Here is a 16,533-nt window from a genome sequence, read left to right as displayed (position 1 = left end):
GTCTTATACTATAAAGATTTGCATTGTGTCAGTAAAATACTAGGTTGTGAAAAGAGTGGGATATGGGACAATTATATTTTTTGCTCCGTTAAGATATTAATTGTGGTTTCTGTTTCGGGGATAGACTTTATCTGATAAAGCTTTATTTTATTAGTCTGAAATGATTCTTTTTGTTCTCAATTATCATTTATTATTAATTATCTGTCAGCATGGAGCTATCTGCATTCAATGGTCAGCCATAAGTTATACATCAATTAGTCAACTGAATTTACATAAATTTGCACATAATTGCACAACTGAGTTTACATACTTTTGCACATAAATGAATCAGTACATTTAAAAGGAAAAACATTATTTTTAAATGGTACCTGTGCATCAAGACAAAGTACATCTTTAGTAGTATAATTTCATTCTGTGTGAAAGTTACTTTTCTGTGGGGAAACTTGTCAGCCATGGAGTATTTCTTACAAATAACTTTAATCACTCAAACTGGAAATGTCTTTTTAATAAATCACAAGATGACATCAGTGTAATAAGTGAGTTCAGTATTGCATCCCTGGTTACAGCATCTAATTGGACCCATTCAATACTACAAAGGAAGAAATAATCTATGACTACACTGGCACATTAGCTCCATAACTTATATTTTTCCACCTAAAACAGAACAGTAAATCCTTTGCTTAAAAAAAGAACAGAATAGAGCAAAAAAAAAAAAAAAAACCCAACCAGTTCTCAACATAACTGAAATTACCACAGGATGCTCACTACTCGTGACCATGATGATGGTATCATAGATACAAAGCCAATCCATTTTTTCTCCCAGGGGATTCCATTATTCTTGCACTATTGTGCAAGAAATGCCTTGAAGCAGGTAATATAGAGGAAGCTCCTGGATTTTGAAACCACACAGTGGGCTGCTCCTGTCCATTGTCCTGGGGACATGATGCCTCAGTGGTTAAAGACACTGAGCTTGTCAACTGGAAAGCTGGCAGCCCAGGTTCAAGACCCAAGCACTATACAATGGGGTAAGTTCCCATTACTTGCCCCAGCTCCTGTCCACCTAGCAGTTTGAAAGCATGCAAATGCAAGTAGATAAATAGGTACTTTGGTGGGAAGGTAACAGTGTTCCATGTGCCTTGGCATGTAATGTGAAGTGTCTTCAGGCAATGCTGGCTTCCTTGGCTAAGAAACAGACATGAGCACCGCCCCCTAGAGTCAGACATGACTGGACAGAGAAAACCTTTACCTTATCTTTATTCATTGTCAGAGCTAAGAGAAGAGATACTATGAGGCATTTCTATTCCTTCAGATAGACTGCAAAAAGTGCCATAACTTGGAGATACAACTTGCTTATTACACACAAGGACGCTTAGATTTGTAATATTCTGTGAGGCAAGAAGGAACAAGAATACAAGCTTAACAGCACATAACAATATAGGTATATGTCAACATTCAATCATAGGTTACATATAATATTCAATTTAACAGTAGAAAAGTTATTATTATGAGCATAGCTTATATAATCTTTCCAGATCTGATAAAAATGTGATTCATTCCTTTGAAAAGTCATTGTTTGAATTTCATCAGTTTTTCCATAAGACAAATTGAGCATACTTTTGCACATCAGTTATTCTCCAGCACAACGATTGGAGAATCCATAGCTGGGTTGACACATGCCATTCTGCCTGGAGACTGAGTTAACTCCCTGGTAAAAGATAAAGGTAAAGGTTTCCCTTGCACACTCATGTCTGACTCTAGGGTGGTGCTCACCTCCATTTTCTAGCCAAGGGAGTTAGCATTGTCCGAAAACACTTCTGTGGTAATGTGGCCAGCATGACGATACACTGAGGCACATGGAACACTGTTACTTTCTCACCAAAGTGGTACCTATTTATCTACTTGCATATGCATGCTTTTGAACTGCTCTATTGGCAGGAGCTGGGGCAAGAATGGGAGCTCACTCCATCATGCAGTATTTGGGTCTCAAACTGCCCACCTTCTGGTCAATGGTTTGAGACCCACGAGGTAAACTCCCATTCTTGCCCCAGCTCCTGCCAACCTAGCAATTCTAAGTAATAATCCCTCTTCTAGAATCCCTTTTACTTTTGCTTACTTCTTATTCTGACCTCTTTGAATGTTGTCTTCCAGTAAGGTACCACTTTCACAAGTCCTCCACATATGGAAAAAAAAAAGTTCCCTTCTGATTGTAACCCCTCCAGCATTTGATGAAGGTTCTTAAAATATCATAGTGGGAAAGGGGAGAAGTGCTGTTTCCCCAGAGCAAGTCAGAGCACTGATTGGGATCCCTTCTCCGGCATTCCTGCCTCCAGGTGGTGGTCTCATCCCATGAAGTAGTATGTCATGAAACATCTCTCCCTCACATCTTGAGCAAGCAAGCTGAGAGTAGTAAAGAGGCCGTCGGCCTGAGCCACATAGTTTCATGCTCCCTGCTTTCCAGTGGGAGGTGACTATTGAGGTGAAAGAATCCCTGAGAATTTACGTCTTGCCAAGGTTTTCTTCTTTTCCTCTGTTTCCATGAAGGCACATCCAGGAAGTAGTCAGTCTGCAAGCTCAACAGAACAGGGAGTTGCAGGAGCTATATGAACGTCTCCGCTCCATCAAAGATAGCAGGTCAGAATCCTCTGACATCTCCCTGCAACTGTCATCCCCACGGCGGCCTAAATCTTTCAGAAGCAAGCTGCGCAGCCGGCCACAATCTCACTCTCATGTCGACAATGGCATTGTTGCTGCTGGTAAGGAAATGCTAGTGGGAGCCATACACAAAGCTAGGGGCCTTTTTGAGGATTGGCCAGGGGTTTCCTAATTCAGAACAAAAAAGTTGAATTCACTAGTCTCTGGATGAATCCCTAGGATTTCATATTGTTTGTAAAGGTTATGTCTGCCAACTCAAAACACTTTTAAGACTTTCTGTCCTTTTCCCTCCAATGAACTAAGACTGTTTTCAACCTAATTTTCCTAAACAGATTTCAGCATATTGATTCTGAATGCAATCCATGCCTTCATTATCATCCCCACAGCCAGCCTACTGCAAATGCTATTTTAGATGCTTCTGATTGTTTGTCTCTCTCTTCTCTGCCGCCTAGAATGCTGTTGTGCAACCACCGCTGCCTCTGTGATTGATTATCAGTTGAGCATTCAAGCCCATTTGCTGCATCAAAGCTGTTCACAAGCAGAAACTAACCAAGGTATTTGCAAATATTCAAGGACAATTCAGATGCTAAACTTGTTCTCTTATTGTCATTTCCCTTGTCCTTCTCACATAGAAATACGTCACAGATATTTGAATACTTTAATAGATACACTGTTATACTCCTGCTTCTTCTACTTTGTACGTTACTTTGTAAAGTCCCCACTGTGTCTGAGGCAGCCTATAAGTATTAATGATTAAACAAGAATAAAATACATGGATAGGAAGAATCTGCATATAGGTCCCCATCATGACAGATTACGTAGCTGAAATTGGTTGGCAAAGTGGCTGATTTTTGCTTGTATGATATTGGCTTTGGGGGATTTGGGGAAGTTTTAAGGATGGAAGTGCAAGACTTTGAGGAGATTAAATGCTTTCCTTCCCTCCCTTAAAACCACCCAGTCTTGTCACCCCAAATAAAATAAAAAATGGGCAAATATGTTCAGCCCCACCTCTTTGGATGACAACATGATACTGGAAGATCTTTTCCAGACCACAAATAGGGCAAGAATGGTTTGCAAGACTCGGAAGTTGCTTGTCACCCAGGTTCAATGTTTTGATACAACTACTTGAAGAATACCTTCTAAAACCTTGCTCCTTCTTAGAACAACTCTGCATCGTGAGTAGCACTGCCTCTTGTCAGCAGACAACAGCCAGTAAAAAAGGAATGTTCACGGATGATTTGCATAAACTAGTGGATGACTGGACTAAAGAAAAGGTGGGAAATTCCCTTATCAAGCCAAGCCTCAATCAAATCAAACAGAACAAGCACCGGCTGGATACTGACAGCTGGAGCAAAGTATATGAGGTAAGAGGTCTTTACATACAAGGTTTAGAATTTGTGATGTATTAGATTCACCTTTCTCAATCTGGTACCTTCCAGATGTGCTGGGTTTGTAACTTCCCAAATTCCCAACCGCTGCAGTCAAAGGGAAATCTGGACATTGCAATTATCCTCCCCTAATTCAAAGGAGCCTGGTAGGCCAGGAGTGTCAAACTAGCAGCCCGTGGGCTGGATGCATCACATGCAGGCCACGCCTATCCCAGCTCTGCCAAGGGAAAAAACATTGCGATACATCACACGACTGCAATGTAACGCTGCGAATTGACACCCGTGTGGTAGGGTATTGGCTATAATAGATACCCTTCAGTGTAAACTTGCACTGTTGATTACCTACAGTATAATTTGATCTTCATCTAATTGTAGATGAATTTCTTTTATAACTAGAATTAGGAACTCACAAGTAAAATCTACCACAGAATGATAAGTGTTTTAGAGTAGCCAAAACAGTTTGTGAAATTTTGTGGCATGACCTGAAGTTGTTCAGCTTCCAAATACCTTCAAGTAAATATGCAAAATTGATCAAGAGGCACAGAAAACATTTGTTTGGAGTCGATACATACGAAGTACCACCATTCCATTAATAAATGGAAAACACGCGTTTTCCTAAGGAAAATGGTGAGTGTTGCTTTAATGTATTGAAGCACAATGTAAAGCAACAACACTATTTTGTATGTGGTCTATTTAACTAAACTCTATTAATAGGTAGATGAATCTTGGGTCACATTATTACATGATTATGGTTAATTCTAAAGGGTTCAATTTTTTCTCTGATAATTTTAAGGTAAACTAAAGTCATTGTCCTGATGGGGTATTTTTAGACCTGTCACATATCCCTTTGATTAAACTATTTTCACTATCTGTATTTTCTGAAGTTTTCTCATAAATGGCAGACAATCCATTCTAAGCTAAAATAGGTTGCTATTTTTCACCACCAATGTATTTGATCAGTTCAGTCCTATAGATTGCTAAGGTTATATATTCTTCACAGTTTCACATCTAATATAACTCAATGGCAGGGGGACATAAAAGAGGACGTTATTGTGCCTATATCTGCATTTCAACTTTCCAAAAACATCTGGTAGATCACTGGGGGGTGGGGGGGGCAATGCTGGAATAACTCTGATTCAGCCAGATTTTTCGGTTTTATGTGATTTGCTGAATAGATCACAACCAGTAGGAGATTATTATTACTATTATTATTATTATTATTATTTCTGAGTACATTGTCTCTGTTTAAAGTCCAGGTGCCCTACATGAATGATATTGGAAAGCAGCAGTCTTGCACACAGACTTATGTTATGGATAGCTCTGGGATTGGTGAGCTGGGAGCAGATACTTAGAAAGGAAGTAGTGTTACTAGGATATTAGAAGCTGAAAGTGAAAATCTCCACTACGTGGTAATGTTTGTTCAAATGTGTGCACCTTTCACTGCATCTTCAATCCTCTTCCATTCTTTTCTGTTAGCAGATACTGTACTGTTTAAAATCACAAAGATGTGCCACAGGCAGCTGTTGAGTATGTTTCCTTGCATTTAAAATAGTTTCTGTTTTCCCTTGTGTTTAAGACAACAACATCTACTGTGGGCTACACCTCCACATGGATTTCCTCACTTTCCCAGATCCGCGGGACTGTACCAGCTGCTTTACCCCAAGGACTTCCCCTGTCACCCTTTTCTGGCACACTATCGCCATATGGAATACCACATTTGTGCCAGTATAACACCATCGCAGGAACAACTTACCCAGTGCAATGGATGGGCATTTCTGGGACAACTCAACAATCTGTCGTGGTCCCTGCCCAGACAGTGGGACCCTTTCAACCAGGGATCAGCATGCCAGCATTTCCAGCATCACCCGTGCAAAACCCAGCTCCCATTCCCCCAAGTCCCAAATGAAGATGGATAGCAAAAGAATGCTAGATAATGGGGACTGTGCCTATCTCTCATGACTCCATTCCTCTGCCTTGCATTCTGCTGCCTGGATTTGGGGCGTGAATTCCCCAGTGCAGTGATGTGGGAATGGTAGGAGATTGTCTTTGCATTCTCCTCTTTGAATACTTGATTTCATTTTCTTTAGGGGATTTTTTAAGTACTTGAGAGAGCTTTGGCCTGTACATCTCTTTGTTCCTGAGATGGACAGCCTGCCATAGGCTGCTTATTAATAAGCCTTCCCTGTCATTCCTGCCCCATATCCCTTGTTTGCTTTTGTGACAACTGTTTTTTTGCTAATTGGTAGTAACTCTACTTGGATTATACACTTACTAGCATTTGAATTCATTTACAGAATGGAAGGGACCAGCAAAGAAGAGTGACATTTATATTTGCATTATCGTTATGTTTCCTCTTAGTTTCATTGGCAGCTCAGACTACAGGCTAACTAAGGATTAAAAAAAAAAAGATTGTAGTTTGTTTAGTTGAATTCTATCGTAAACTCTTCCTTCCTCTGTCCCAGAGATAGGCCTTTTGGAAGTGAAGCATTGCTGAAAGAAGAGGCATACAGTTGCTGCCTTCTCTTTGATTTGGGAAAACTGTCCTGGACAATTCAGAACTATTTGTAGAATGCAACTAGATGTCCTTACACACACTGTATTCAGTAGATACATTGGAATGTTGGCCTGGTTTATTGTACCTGTGTTTGGGATTCTTTTTTTTAAAGCTTATTTTGCAGCTGATACAAATCTTATATTATGGAATGGGTAGTGGGGGGAGGAGGTAGCATTGGAAAGGGTGGGAACTAGGGCTGGGGGATTATTGTGGGCCTTTTTTTTAAACTTGTCCCATCTTGGTCATTTTCACATCATTTGTGATCCATATTCAGCATTCCTTTGGTTGTTGGAAAATGATTATAAATTGAAACAGGGTCTAGTGCACATAGTTTTTGCATTTAATGGATTGCCTTACAGCAGATTAGTGAAATACAGTCTCCTAGTTTAGATGCCTAGTGTTGTTTCTCAAGAGCATTAAAGGTTTTAGTATCTACTGAATTTAATTACCAAGGTGCACGATTAAGCAGTCCATCTTTACATTTACAGATTAAGAAAATTCTACAGGTATATATGGCAGTAAGGATGTGGTGATGGAATCCCATTGGCCAGGCTTTCTGTTTTTTAGTGCTGCTAATTGGATGTCATGTAAAGAAAAGTCTAAAATTTACCAGTTCAAAATCCTTAAAAGATATAAAAAATTTGCTAAATAAAGAGGCATCCTCCCTTGGAGGTATATATTTCATATAATCATTAATTTTATCAACTGCATTTCAGCTGCCCATGTGAAGATTGCTGTTATGCTTTCACCTTGATAGAGAATTCGCTTAGTTTAATGGTACATGTTTAACTTAATTGGCTGTGAAGTATGAGGGAGGTCATAATTCACTGGAGCTAACATTCCTTGTTTTCTCTAATACATAATCAGTTTATTCCTTTCTTGTTGGAAATCGTATTCTTATGTGCACTCAGAAATTGCTTCTTTTGTTGCAAGTCTTTCAAGCACTTGCTGAAATAACATCTAGCTCACTTCCCCCTTCATTAATCTATAATGAAAATTGCTACGCTTAATTTAAAATTCTGACTTAAGTTATTATCTTTTGGATATTATAATATAGCTGCCATATTTGCAGCTGTCTAATATTTGAGCAAGTGATAGAAGGAGGCTTAATTTCATTAAAACTAAGACAAAGTATTTAAACTTCAAGTAGTTGAATTTTATCTAAAAGACCATGCTTACATCCAAAATTAATGTACCATTGGTTTAATAGTACTGTGGCCAGGAATATCTGAGTTGCTGTTATTTAAATGTTTCAGACACCAGTTACTTGTTTTTTTGTTTTGTAAAACAGCACCTGTAGTTTAGTGATATAAGACTATATTTCTCCCTTCTGCATTCTGGACAAAGATTCTGCTTCCATTGTTTAATGTAGCCTCTTTGTTCTGCCTGCAAAGATTTGCAGTGCCTTGTAATGGATAACCTTAGTATCTTTTCAGAGTTTTACTGGAAAGTTGAAAAAAAATAGTTATAGCCTTTTGATTCTTGAAAAGTACATTGCTGATTTGCAGCAGTAAAATCATATACCTTAAAGAAAGTTTCACTTTGAAGAACTTAGACAAGAACAGTGTTATTGGTTTTTTTTAAAGACATACTTATGATTTGTGCGAAAATCAGTAGTGCATTTCCATGAGCAGAAACAGTTTCCACTCACAGAGCAGTTGAGAGATGATTGTGCCTCTTCCTACAGCCCCATCTGTGCCTTTATAATCTGCTCCATAAGGAAGGAGGGGGGTACAAAGTGAGCAGACAGCTGATTGCATGACATTTGCTTCCATCTTTTAATATTTTTCCACTTTAAAGTCTTTAAAATAAATTCTTTGTCAGCAATTCACTTTGACTTGTAGGAAAGCATAAAATGCTGTATTCTAGTTTGCTGTTATGTAACTTAATCTTCATAAAAATGCAAGCCACCAAGTACCCATGGTGGCCTTAAAGGTTGATTTATCTATATGAAGGATCCCTGGCCCATTTAGCTCTCTCAGGCACACAAATATATGAATTGTGTTTCTGTTATGAAGTGGAAATGTGGTGTAACACTGGTGCATTTGTGCAATCCTGATTATTGACTAAACCGTAGAGTGTACTTCAGTGTTGGAGGAAAATCAGTGTAACAATACCAGTTCTATATATCAGGGTTACATTTCTGCTGATTTTCTGTAGAATGAGGACAGGGTCAGTTTAAAGTGCTGTGTATACATTGAATTTCTACCTTTCCTCCTTCATAAAATAGCCTCTCCTTGCTGCTTTTCTCTTGGTGGAATTTTAAAACCAGGATATTCCCACTTGCAAAAAGCAATTTTGAAGAGAAAAATTGTGTACCTCTTGCCTTGCCTATGCTGCTTCTAATTCAATTACTGATTTTCATGTAGAATTGACATAACTCATAATCTGATGTAGCTTGTCTCAGTTGAGGATTACAATATATATTGCTTCTTTATTTAGAAAATGTAGACATCACAAGTGCAAACATGAGGCTTTATTTTAGTTTACTGTGTGAAACAGTAAACCCCTTCATTTATAATAAAACAGAATACCCCTGAAAATACCTCATTTAGGTCAAATTAGGCTACACAAAAAATTAAAATCCTGCTTATACTATTTGAAGTATGGAGCCTGGGACTTTTTAATATCAGGAAAGTGTACAACTAAACAACAGTAGGCAAGGGAAAACAAACCTGAATTTACACGGATTAACTGTCAGATTTACATGCCCCTTCTTGGGTGGAATTCAGAAATAACTTGGTACTGAAATTAAGCAGCAATTTGGCATAATACTCATTTTGCAAACAATGAGAACAGACCAGATTCCTATTTTCTGTATGTGGATAACAAGGGTTGCGTGAAGGAAATGCCTCTTAAGTAAAACTTAGATACAGATTTTGCATTTAATCTTTTCTTCCTTTTGCTTTAATTAGAAGTCCCACAAAGAATCCACTGTTCTACAGTTGAGAGGAGGCTTTCTTTGAAGCTTTGAGGAGTTGGGAAATCCTTATGTGGCTTATCTTTCTACTGATAAGAGAATGAAAATGATATTCATGAAGTAACTTGACAATTTGATGCCAAATTTATTCAAAACAGTACCACGTGTATCTGTGATTTCAATTTAAGCTGGAATTAGATGCTAAGTGGTTGCCATTGATAACAATGTTCATACTTTCCCTGCTTATTATTTTCATAAGCCTTACCAATATAGAACACATGATCTAACATATGTGCTGAGTTTCTTCTTTTCAAGTGGAAAAGCATAATGAGATTGTGTTACGCTGGGGGAGTGGGGAAGAGATGTGGAATGGCATCTTTTTATAAAGTTTACTTCCTGTCTTCAGTGGCCAGAGTTCAGAGAATGTGACATGGCCAATGTGTTAACTGTGATGTGGATAGTAATTTACTCTGCCCCAAAAGACTCAGACGCTTTGATTTCAAAGGTTTTTGAAACACTATATGTATGTAAACTATGTAAGCACAGGCAATACCGGTATTAGTATTATATCTTTAGGTTTGAGGAAAAGATGAGAAAAATTGGATTGCCCTCTTCTTTGAAGCTATGTAAAGGCACCGGCAATGGAGGAAACTTACATACTTACTATGTTTATATAATTTTGAGTCTCTGCATTTAATGTGAAACATTTACTGCCCAGTTTTTCTTCTCTTCCCTGTTGCTTTTTCATTGTGTTTCTCTTTGAAGTATGCACCCTCTTTAAAAGAAATCAAACTGTGAATTTGGTTTTGGGGGATGTTTTGGAAGGCACTTTTCTGCTGTGAAGCTTGAGCTGGAGCTTGTATGATATGAATGGAATGTATAATTTTAATAATTTTGTGAATTTTTAGTAGTGTTCAAACTGAATTGTTTTCTTTGTTGAAATTTCATGTTTCTTACCTACCTCATTTGTTAGTGCTGTTTAAATCTAGGCTGTGGCATAAACAATGTTCTACTGTTTCTGTCTGTTTAAATTGGATACTGTTTTGACACATGCTTTTTCCTTTCACCCCCCCCCCCCTTTTTTTTTTTTGTAACTTGGCCCAAGAGCTCATTCTGTTTACTGTTTTAAGGAGGATGTTTAATGTTCACAAAGAAGATTTCACAAGTTTATCCATCAACTTGAGTATAACATAATGACAGATGAATAAAAAGAACAGCTCCATGCATTTTTTCCTACTTATATTTCAACTGCAACTTAGCAAGGAGTATGACCAACTGCCTCATCCGTCTTCCATTACCCAAGGTACCACCATTTAAGTGGGAAAAACAAGATTTTCTTTAGAAAAGAATTTCTTATGCCGATTGATTGGAAGGATTGCAGACAAATTTTCTTAGGTATTAGCTCTTAACTTAAGTTGATGGATCAGTGGGAGAGAGACCATCCAGGTGGTATGTTTAGTCTAAAAAGTTCCACTACAAATTCCTTTTATCCTTCCTTTCTGCTAAGCATATTGTGTTTTCTGTTTACATTAGCCCTAGATTCAAGCATGATTTAATGCTAAAAACATGGGTTGCTGTTTAATCCTTGATACATCCTTACTGTTACAATTTGTGCTGACATTAAGACTCACATAAAGAATATGTGTGCAAGAGGGAGAATACCAAACATGGATTCACATCTTCGCAAAGTGTAAAGGATCAAATGTGCTTCACTGGCAAAGAGACTTTACACAGTGAATTTGGGGGACAAAACATGAAGCCACATTCAGGCAATAAACTCATAGTTTCCTTTTTAATTCTCAGACTCAGAAATATTGCTATAAAAATTCTAGTCATGTTTCCAGATTACATTTTTAAGATAAAGCAGTTGATTTAAGTAGTAATTTTCAGTTTATTAGTCCAGTTGAACATTTCACTTTCAAAACTGATACAACTAAAGGGTAGAAAGACAAACTTACTTTAGGGGATCAAATTTTTATTATTTTCCTTAAAAAAAAAAGAATTGTGATAATTTTGAACAGCATAATTAACTCTCAGAACCAAATACCGTGTTGAATTTGTACAGTTGTTCCCAATATATACAATACATATTATGATGCTACTACTAGCTGCTTAGAATTAAACTGTAATGAACAAGAGTCTTAGCATATATTTTTAACTAACTTCTTTGTGCACATACAAATATGTCTCCTTGAAGTTAAAGGAACGGAGTCAGTTTAAATTAGCAGTGGTTATGGCATTTAGCATGCTGGAAGAATTTGGTCATTTAATAGTTTTGTTCCTTCCATTACAATAATTATAGGACACATTTCCTAAATTGTTCGTGTCATTATTTCCTTGCTGGTTGAGTAATAAAGTATTGGTTGGGAAGCCAATTCTCACAGGAATACAGATATAGCAAGTACCATATATTTTACAACATGGCAGATGGTTTTTCTGTAGTGAAATGATCCACATAACCAAATACTAAGCAGCCCTCAGTGACAGGTAATGAATTATAAAACACTCTGTGGATGTCTGAATTGGTGTCATTTTTTTAGAACTCCAGCAGATCCCCTGAGGCTATCTGTCCAGCATTTTATTAAGCTATTTTTTCTCTCATTTCCATTGACAAAAGATGGTAAGTGCAGGAGGACAGCAAGTGGGAAGAAAAATAGTATTTTTGAGTTGTAGAAATGTACATCCAGGTTCTGTTATACATGAACTTATGTACATGAACAGCTGGATAATAGAGCAAACAACTGTGACTCTTTCTTGCTCCTAGTTGCTGAGGAGTTAATTTACTTCCAGGTATCAGCTTCTGTTCCACCAAAGCAAGGATGATGTTTGTAGCTCATTATTATGGTTAATTTAGGCCACACAGTATCACTTACTAGTTGGTTTGATGATCACATTGGAGGTGCCGTGGTTCTAAAAATTCTAATGCAACAAAGGACTTTTCTATTTTTAAAAAAGCAACCTATTTGAAGAGAGACCTATTTGTTGTTTTTTCCCCCTTATTCTTTGCTAGAAATAACTAAGGAGCATGTGGGCCTAATGTATGACATGATCAGGTATATTCTGTGAATAAATGTCTCCTTAGATTTACACACATTGGCAATGTTTCACTTTCAGAAATAGGAATTTTCTTATGTCTCTATGTGAATTATATCTTAATGTAACATCATAGGACTTATTTTCAACCCATCAATTTGGCATTAAAGCTGAGATGTTTCTGACTGAACATAGAATGTGGGTGACTTGTTCATTATAACATGGATGAGGCATCCCATTCAGTTTTTTTTAAAAAACATAGCCCTAAATCTTTATGGTAGAAAACGAATGTCTTTTATCAACAGTTGTTTTCATGTGTTTTTTTTAATTATTTTTGCAAGCTGTGAGTTGACTTCATTTGTACACAACCATTAACAAATATTTTTTTTAAACTGTTACAAAGGAAAATAAAGGCTGTGTTGGGAAAAAATGCCTAGTCTTCATTGCTAAAATAGGAAACATATTTAGTGTTTCTGAAATGCATATTTGCAGCAGAAATCATACCTTTCTAAGGGTGTAATTTTACTTATTTATCCAAATTTACAAAGTGCCATAAAAAAACAGGAAACAAAAATTTGCCTTCTTATCACTACTTTTATCATGATGCCAACATGAACTAGGCAAGATTTAGTGGGTGATAGTGGGGTAGTTTAGCCAAGGATTATTCTCCATTCTTACAAGGTTGTTGTTAAGGTGCTGCAAAGCCTTCTTTGCTTTTTTATACTAGATTTTTAAATGGCTATTATTCTAGAATTTAGTTACACAACAGTAATAAAATGCACATACGCTTCACTGTTAATGCTAATCAGTTATGGTTTGCAACCCCCAGTGATTTGAGTTTGCACTACATGCTAAGTCAAACCAAACAATACAGGATACCAATAACAGGCTAGATTCATTAAGGAATACATAAGAAAATCAGACAGGAAATCTTTAAATTTACTTCGGACTGGGTGACTTTGGGCAAGTCACTCACATTCAGCCCAACCCACTTTACAGGGTTGTTGGGGGGGGGAGGAGGAAGTATATTCACCACTATGAGTTATTTATTTTAAAAAATAATAAATATGGGATAAAATGGAATAAATTGAAGGATGGTGTAAAAGCTGGAACATAATGACATAGATCGAAGCAGGCATAAATTAAAATTGATGTCAGAAGCCATGAGGTGTACTAATGAGAACAATCTATAATAACTGGTAGGTCCTGGCAATTCAGTCCCGCTTTCGATAGTGTGGTTGGTGGTTTAAATAAAAAAAGTTCTCTTTCATACTGGTAAAGCTCTGGACTCTTGGGGAGCCTTCACAATTAAAAGATTACTATAATTATGAAAATACAGTGAAGCAGCTGTGAACGTTGAAACATTCACATTTAACCAGAGCACATCCTGCCGCTTCTGACATCAGCCGTTATTTAGGAAAACGTCAGCGCCGTCCCCGGTTTCATTCGCTGGAACCTTTTAAAGCGAAACATTCATTCCCAAGGTCGTCTGGTACGGAGGAGCCGGGGGTGGAGGGAGAGATCCGAGCTGGTTGTGCCGCCGGATCGAATGGCCTTCCGCGGCGAAGGATTTCGAGGTCAGGGCAGAGCGAAAACTGCCTTGGCTCAGGGGCGCTGCTGGTGTCCAGGCGGTTTTTCGCTCTGCTCTGCACGGCCAGGTGGCGCCAGCTTCGTTTCCCGATGAAAACCAGGCCGCTCCGCCGCCTTCCGGGGGTGGAGTGAGGAGGGGAGGGGGGGACGGCTACATTCGAGTAAGCGAGACTGCGTGGGAGGATTCGTAAACCTTTAAGTTTTTAAGAAAAAGGACGCGAAGAGGAGGGCTGGAAATCATGTCATTCTTCCCTTCAACATGGCGCCCGGGACGACGCTCTGGGGACCAACGAGGGAGGAAACCCTTCTGAAACCCCTGGAAAAGGGGTGACAGACTACATCCCCCGGCATGCCAAGCGCCATGCTAATATGGCGGAGGTGCAGCTCGAATTGTGCAGCTTGCCGTTCTTTTCCCTTCTTAGGTGGCTGTGGGTCTCATCCCGAGTGCAGAACTATGCCATGCTCCCGAGGGGCGGTAGAGGGCACCTACGTGGCAGAGACCAAAAAAAAAAAAATGTAGGACGGATTTACGTTAATGCGCGGAGGTTGCTGGAAGTTGTAGTATTTTCAAAGCCTTGTTTGGAATCATTTTTTTTTTACTTCCGCACCTAGCATTGTGGCCGTATAACGTCACGGAAGACGGGTTCTTTTTTAAAAAAAAATGGTTGAAGTCTGAAGTCCTTGGGAGTTGTAGTTTTAATGTACTTTTTCCGCCACTTACGTCGATGTGACGGGGGCTCTTTTCTTTAATGGGACTACAAACCCCATAAATCTATGCGACGCCAGGAAACCTTGAATAAAACTTTTCAACATGGCGGCTCTTGCGTTCTTTCGGGACTTGTAGTCCCGCTCTATGCTGACTAATAGATAGCCGATTAAAAATAAAACTACAACTCCCGGTGAGCTACCGTCTAAACTGAGGAAAAGGAGGAGGCAAGAGGAGGGAGGAGGAGGAGGAGGAGAAGAAGAAGAAAGCTACAACATGGCGGTTGCATCCATCCCTGAGATCTGGGAACTGTAAGAAGCGAAGCCCCAGGAGCTGGAGCAGCTTGGACTGTGCCAGGTCCTGGTTTCGGGGTGCCAGCCCCTCAGCCTTCCCTGTTTGCCCCAGTGGAAGTGGGCCGTATCCCCACCGCGGTGCACAGCCATGGGGGTGCAAGGTTTCCAAGAGTTCGTGGAAAAGCGTTGCCCGGGGGCAGTGGTGCCCGTGGACCTCTTGAAACTGGCACGGGCTGTGGGGGGCCGTGGAGGCGGGGGTCCTGCCTACTGTACCACCTTCCACCCACCAGCCGGCTATCCCCATCCTGCCGGGGCTGCGCCGGGGCTGGCACCCATGGTTGGTGGTTACCCACACTCCCAGCATGCAGGGGGGTTGGCACCCCCAGCACCATGCCCAGCTCGGCTTCTGGTGGATGCTGATTCTGCTTTGCAGCGTCTGTACGGTGGCTACCAGACAGACTGGGTCTGTGGGGGCCAGTGGAATGCCATGGTGGGTTACCTGGCTGCCCTTTCACAGGCTTGCCTCTACCAAGGTGGCCTGGAGTTAGCTGTCATCTTCAATGGAGGGCTTGGAAAGGAGAGGTTGCCTGAGTGGGCCAGGAAGGCCCAGGCTGAGAGACAGACAGCTCAGCTAATTGCAGGGCATGTGAGCAACAAAGGTACCCCGCCACCTCGAGCCTGGTTTCTTCCACCTGCCTGTTTGGGGCATTGTGTACGTCTGGCCATGATTCGATTCCGGGTTAAGGTAAGGTTCTCATGGTAAACCTTGACTATTGTTGTATCCATATAGGATTCTGTTCTTTCCGTCGTGAGCATCTGTTTTGGATCTTGCATCCCTGTGTTATTGTACTGCTCCACTTAGACGTAATTTTATCCATATTTCCAGTGAAGTATTGTTTCTTTGCAACAGCATTATTTGCAACCTTCATTCAATTTCAGTTTTTTTGTTGCTTTCCCTGACTGGCATTACTGAAGCTTTCCTACTAATTTTAATTTTCTTTCCTAAATAAAATTATTTTTTCATAAAATTTTTATTGTGTTTGAAATAGAAGTAGAAAAAAGTAAAAACAGACCCAAAAAGAAAGACACATAATAAAAATATATCAAGTACTTTAAATTCTTTCAACAAACAACAGAAAAAAATATAAAATAGACTTAGAATAACTTTATTGTCACTAAATGTACACTGATTGGCATATGTTAAAATTAAATTAAATATAATGTTGCAATAAACAAATACAATTCTGTATACAATCATCTAATACATGCTCTCTCTCTCTCTCTCTCTATCTATCTAATCTATCTATCTATCTATATATAATATTATATATATATATCTATATATATATATATATATATATATATATATAAAATATTAAGTTTGGGTACTTACATAT

General features: G+C 39.0%; 2 protein-coding genes across 4 annotated transcripts in view; both read left to right on the top strand.

Annotated features, from left to right (window-relative positions):
• WNK3 (WNK lysine deficient protein kinase 3) overlaps positions 1 to 10,738 on the top strand; it is a 103,960-nt gene extending 93,222 nt beyond the window's left edge. For both annotated transcript variants that reach the window (XM_087956769.1, XM_026676280.2), the window contains exons 22-25: positions 2,542 to 2,753; positions 3,105 to 3,206; positions 3,814 to 4,016; positions 5,617 to 10,738. In XM_087956769.1, the coding sequence (XP_087812895.1) occupies positions 2,542 to 2,753; positions 3,105 to 3,206; positions 3,814 to 4,016; positions 5,617 to 5,946 (847 nt within the window). In that variant the 3' untranslated portion in view covers positions 5,947 to 10,738. The remainder of the gene's footprint in view (positions 1 to 2,541; positions 2,754 to 3,104; positions 3,207 to 3,813; positions 4,017 to 5,616) is intronic.
• FAM120C (family with sequence similarity 120 member C) overlaps positions 10,701 to 16,533 on the top strand; it is a 30,270-nt gene continuing 24,437 nt past the window's right edge. Inside the window, exon 1 of one of the 2 annotated variants that reach the window (XM_087956771.1) lies at positions 10,701 to 10,817. In XM_087956771.1, coding sequence (XP_087812897.1) covers positions 10,782 to 10,817 — 36 coding nt within the window. In that variant the 5' untranslated portion in view covers positions 10,701 to 10,781. Of the gene's footprint in view, positions 10,818 to 14,921; positions 15,882 to 16,533 lie in introns of those variants that run through there. The other variant, XM_026676282.2, reaches the window with a different exon arrangement.

This window comes from Notechis scutatus, chromosome 2 (assembly GCF_049901735.1).
Source record: "Notechis scutatus isolate UNSWTSFEM ecotype Mainland chromosome 2, rNotScu1.2, whole genome shotgun sequence".
NCBI classification, from domain to species: domain Eukaryota; kingdom Metazoa; phylum Chordata; class Lepidosauria; order Squamata; family Elapidae; genus Notechis; species Notechis scutatus.
The sequence above is the reverse complement of the archived record's forward strand: the minus strand, read 5'-3'. Positions and strand labels throughout refer to the sequence as shown.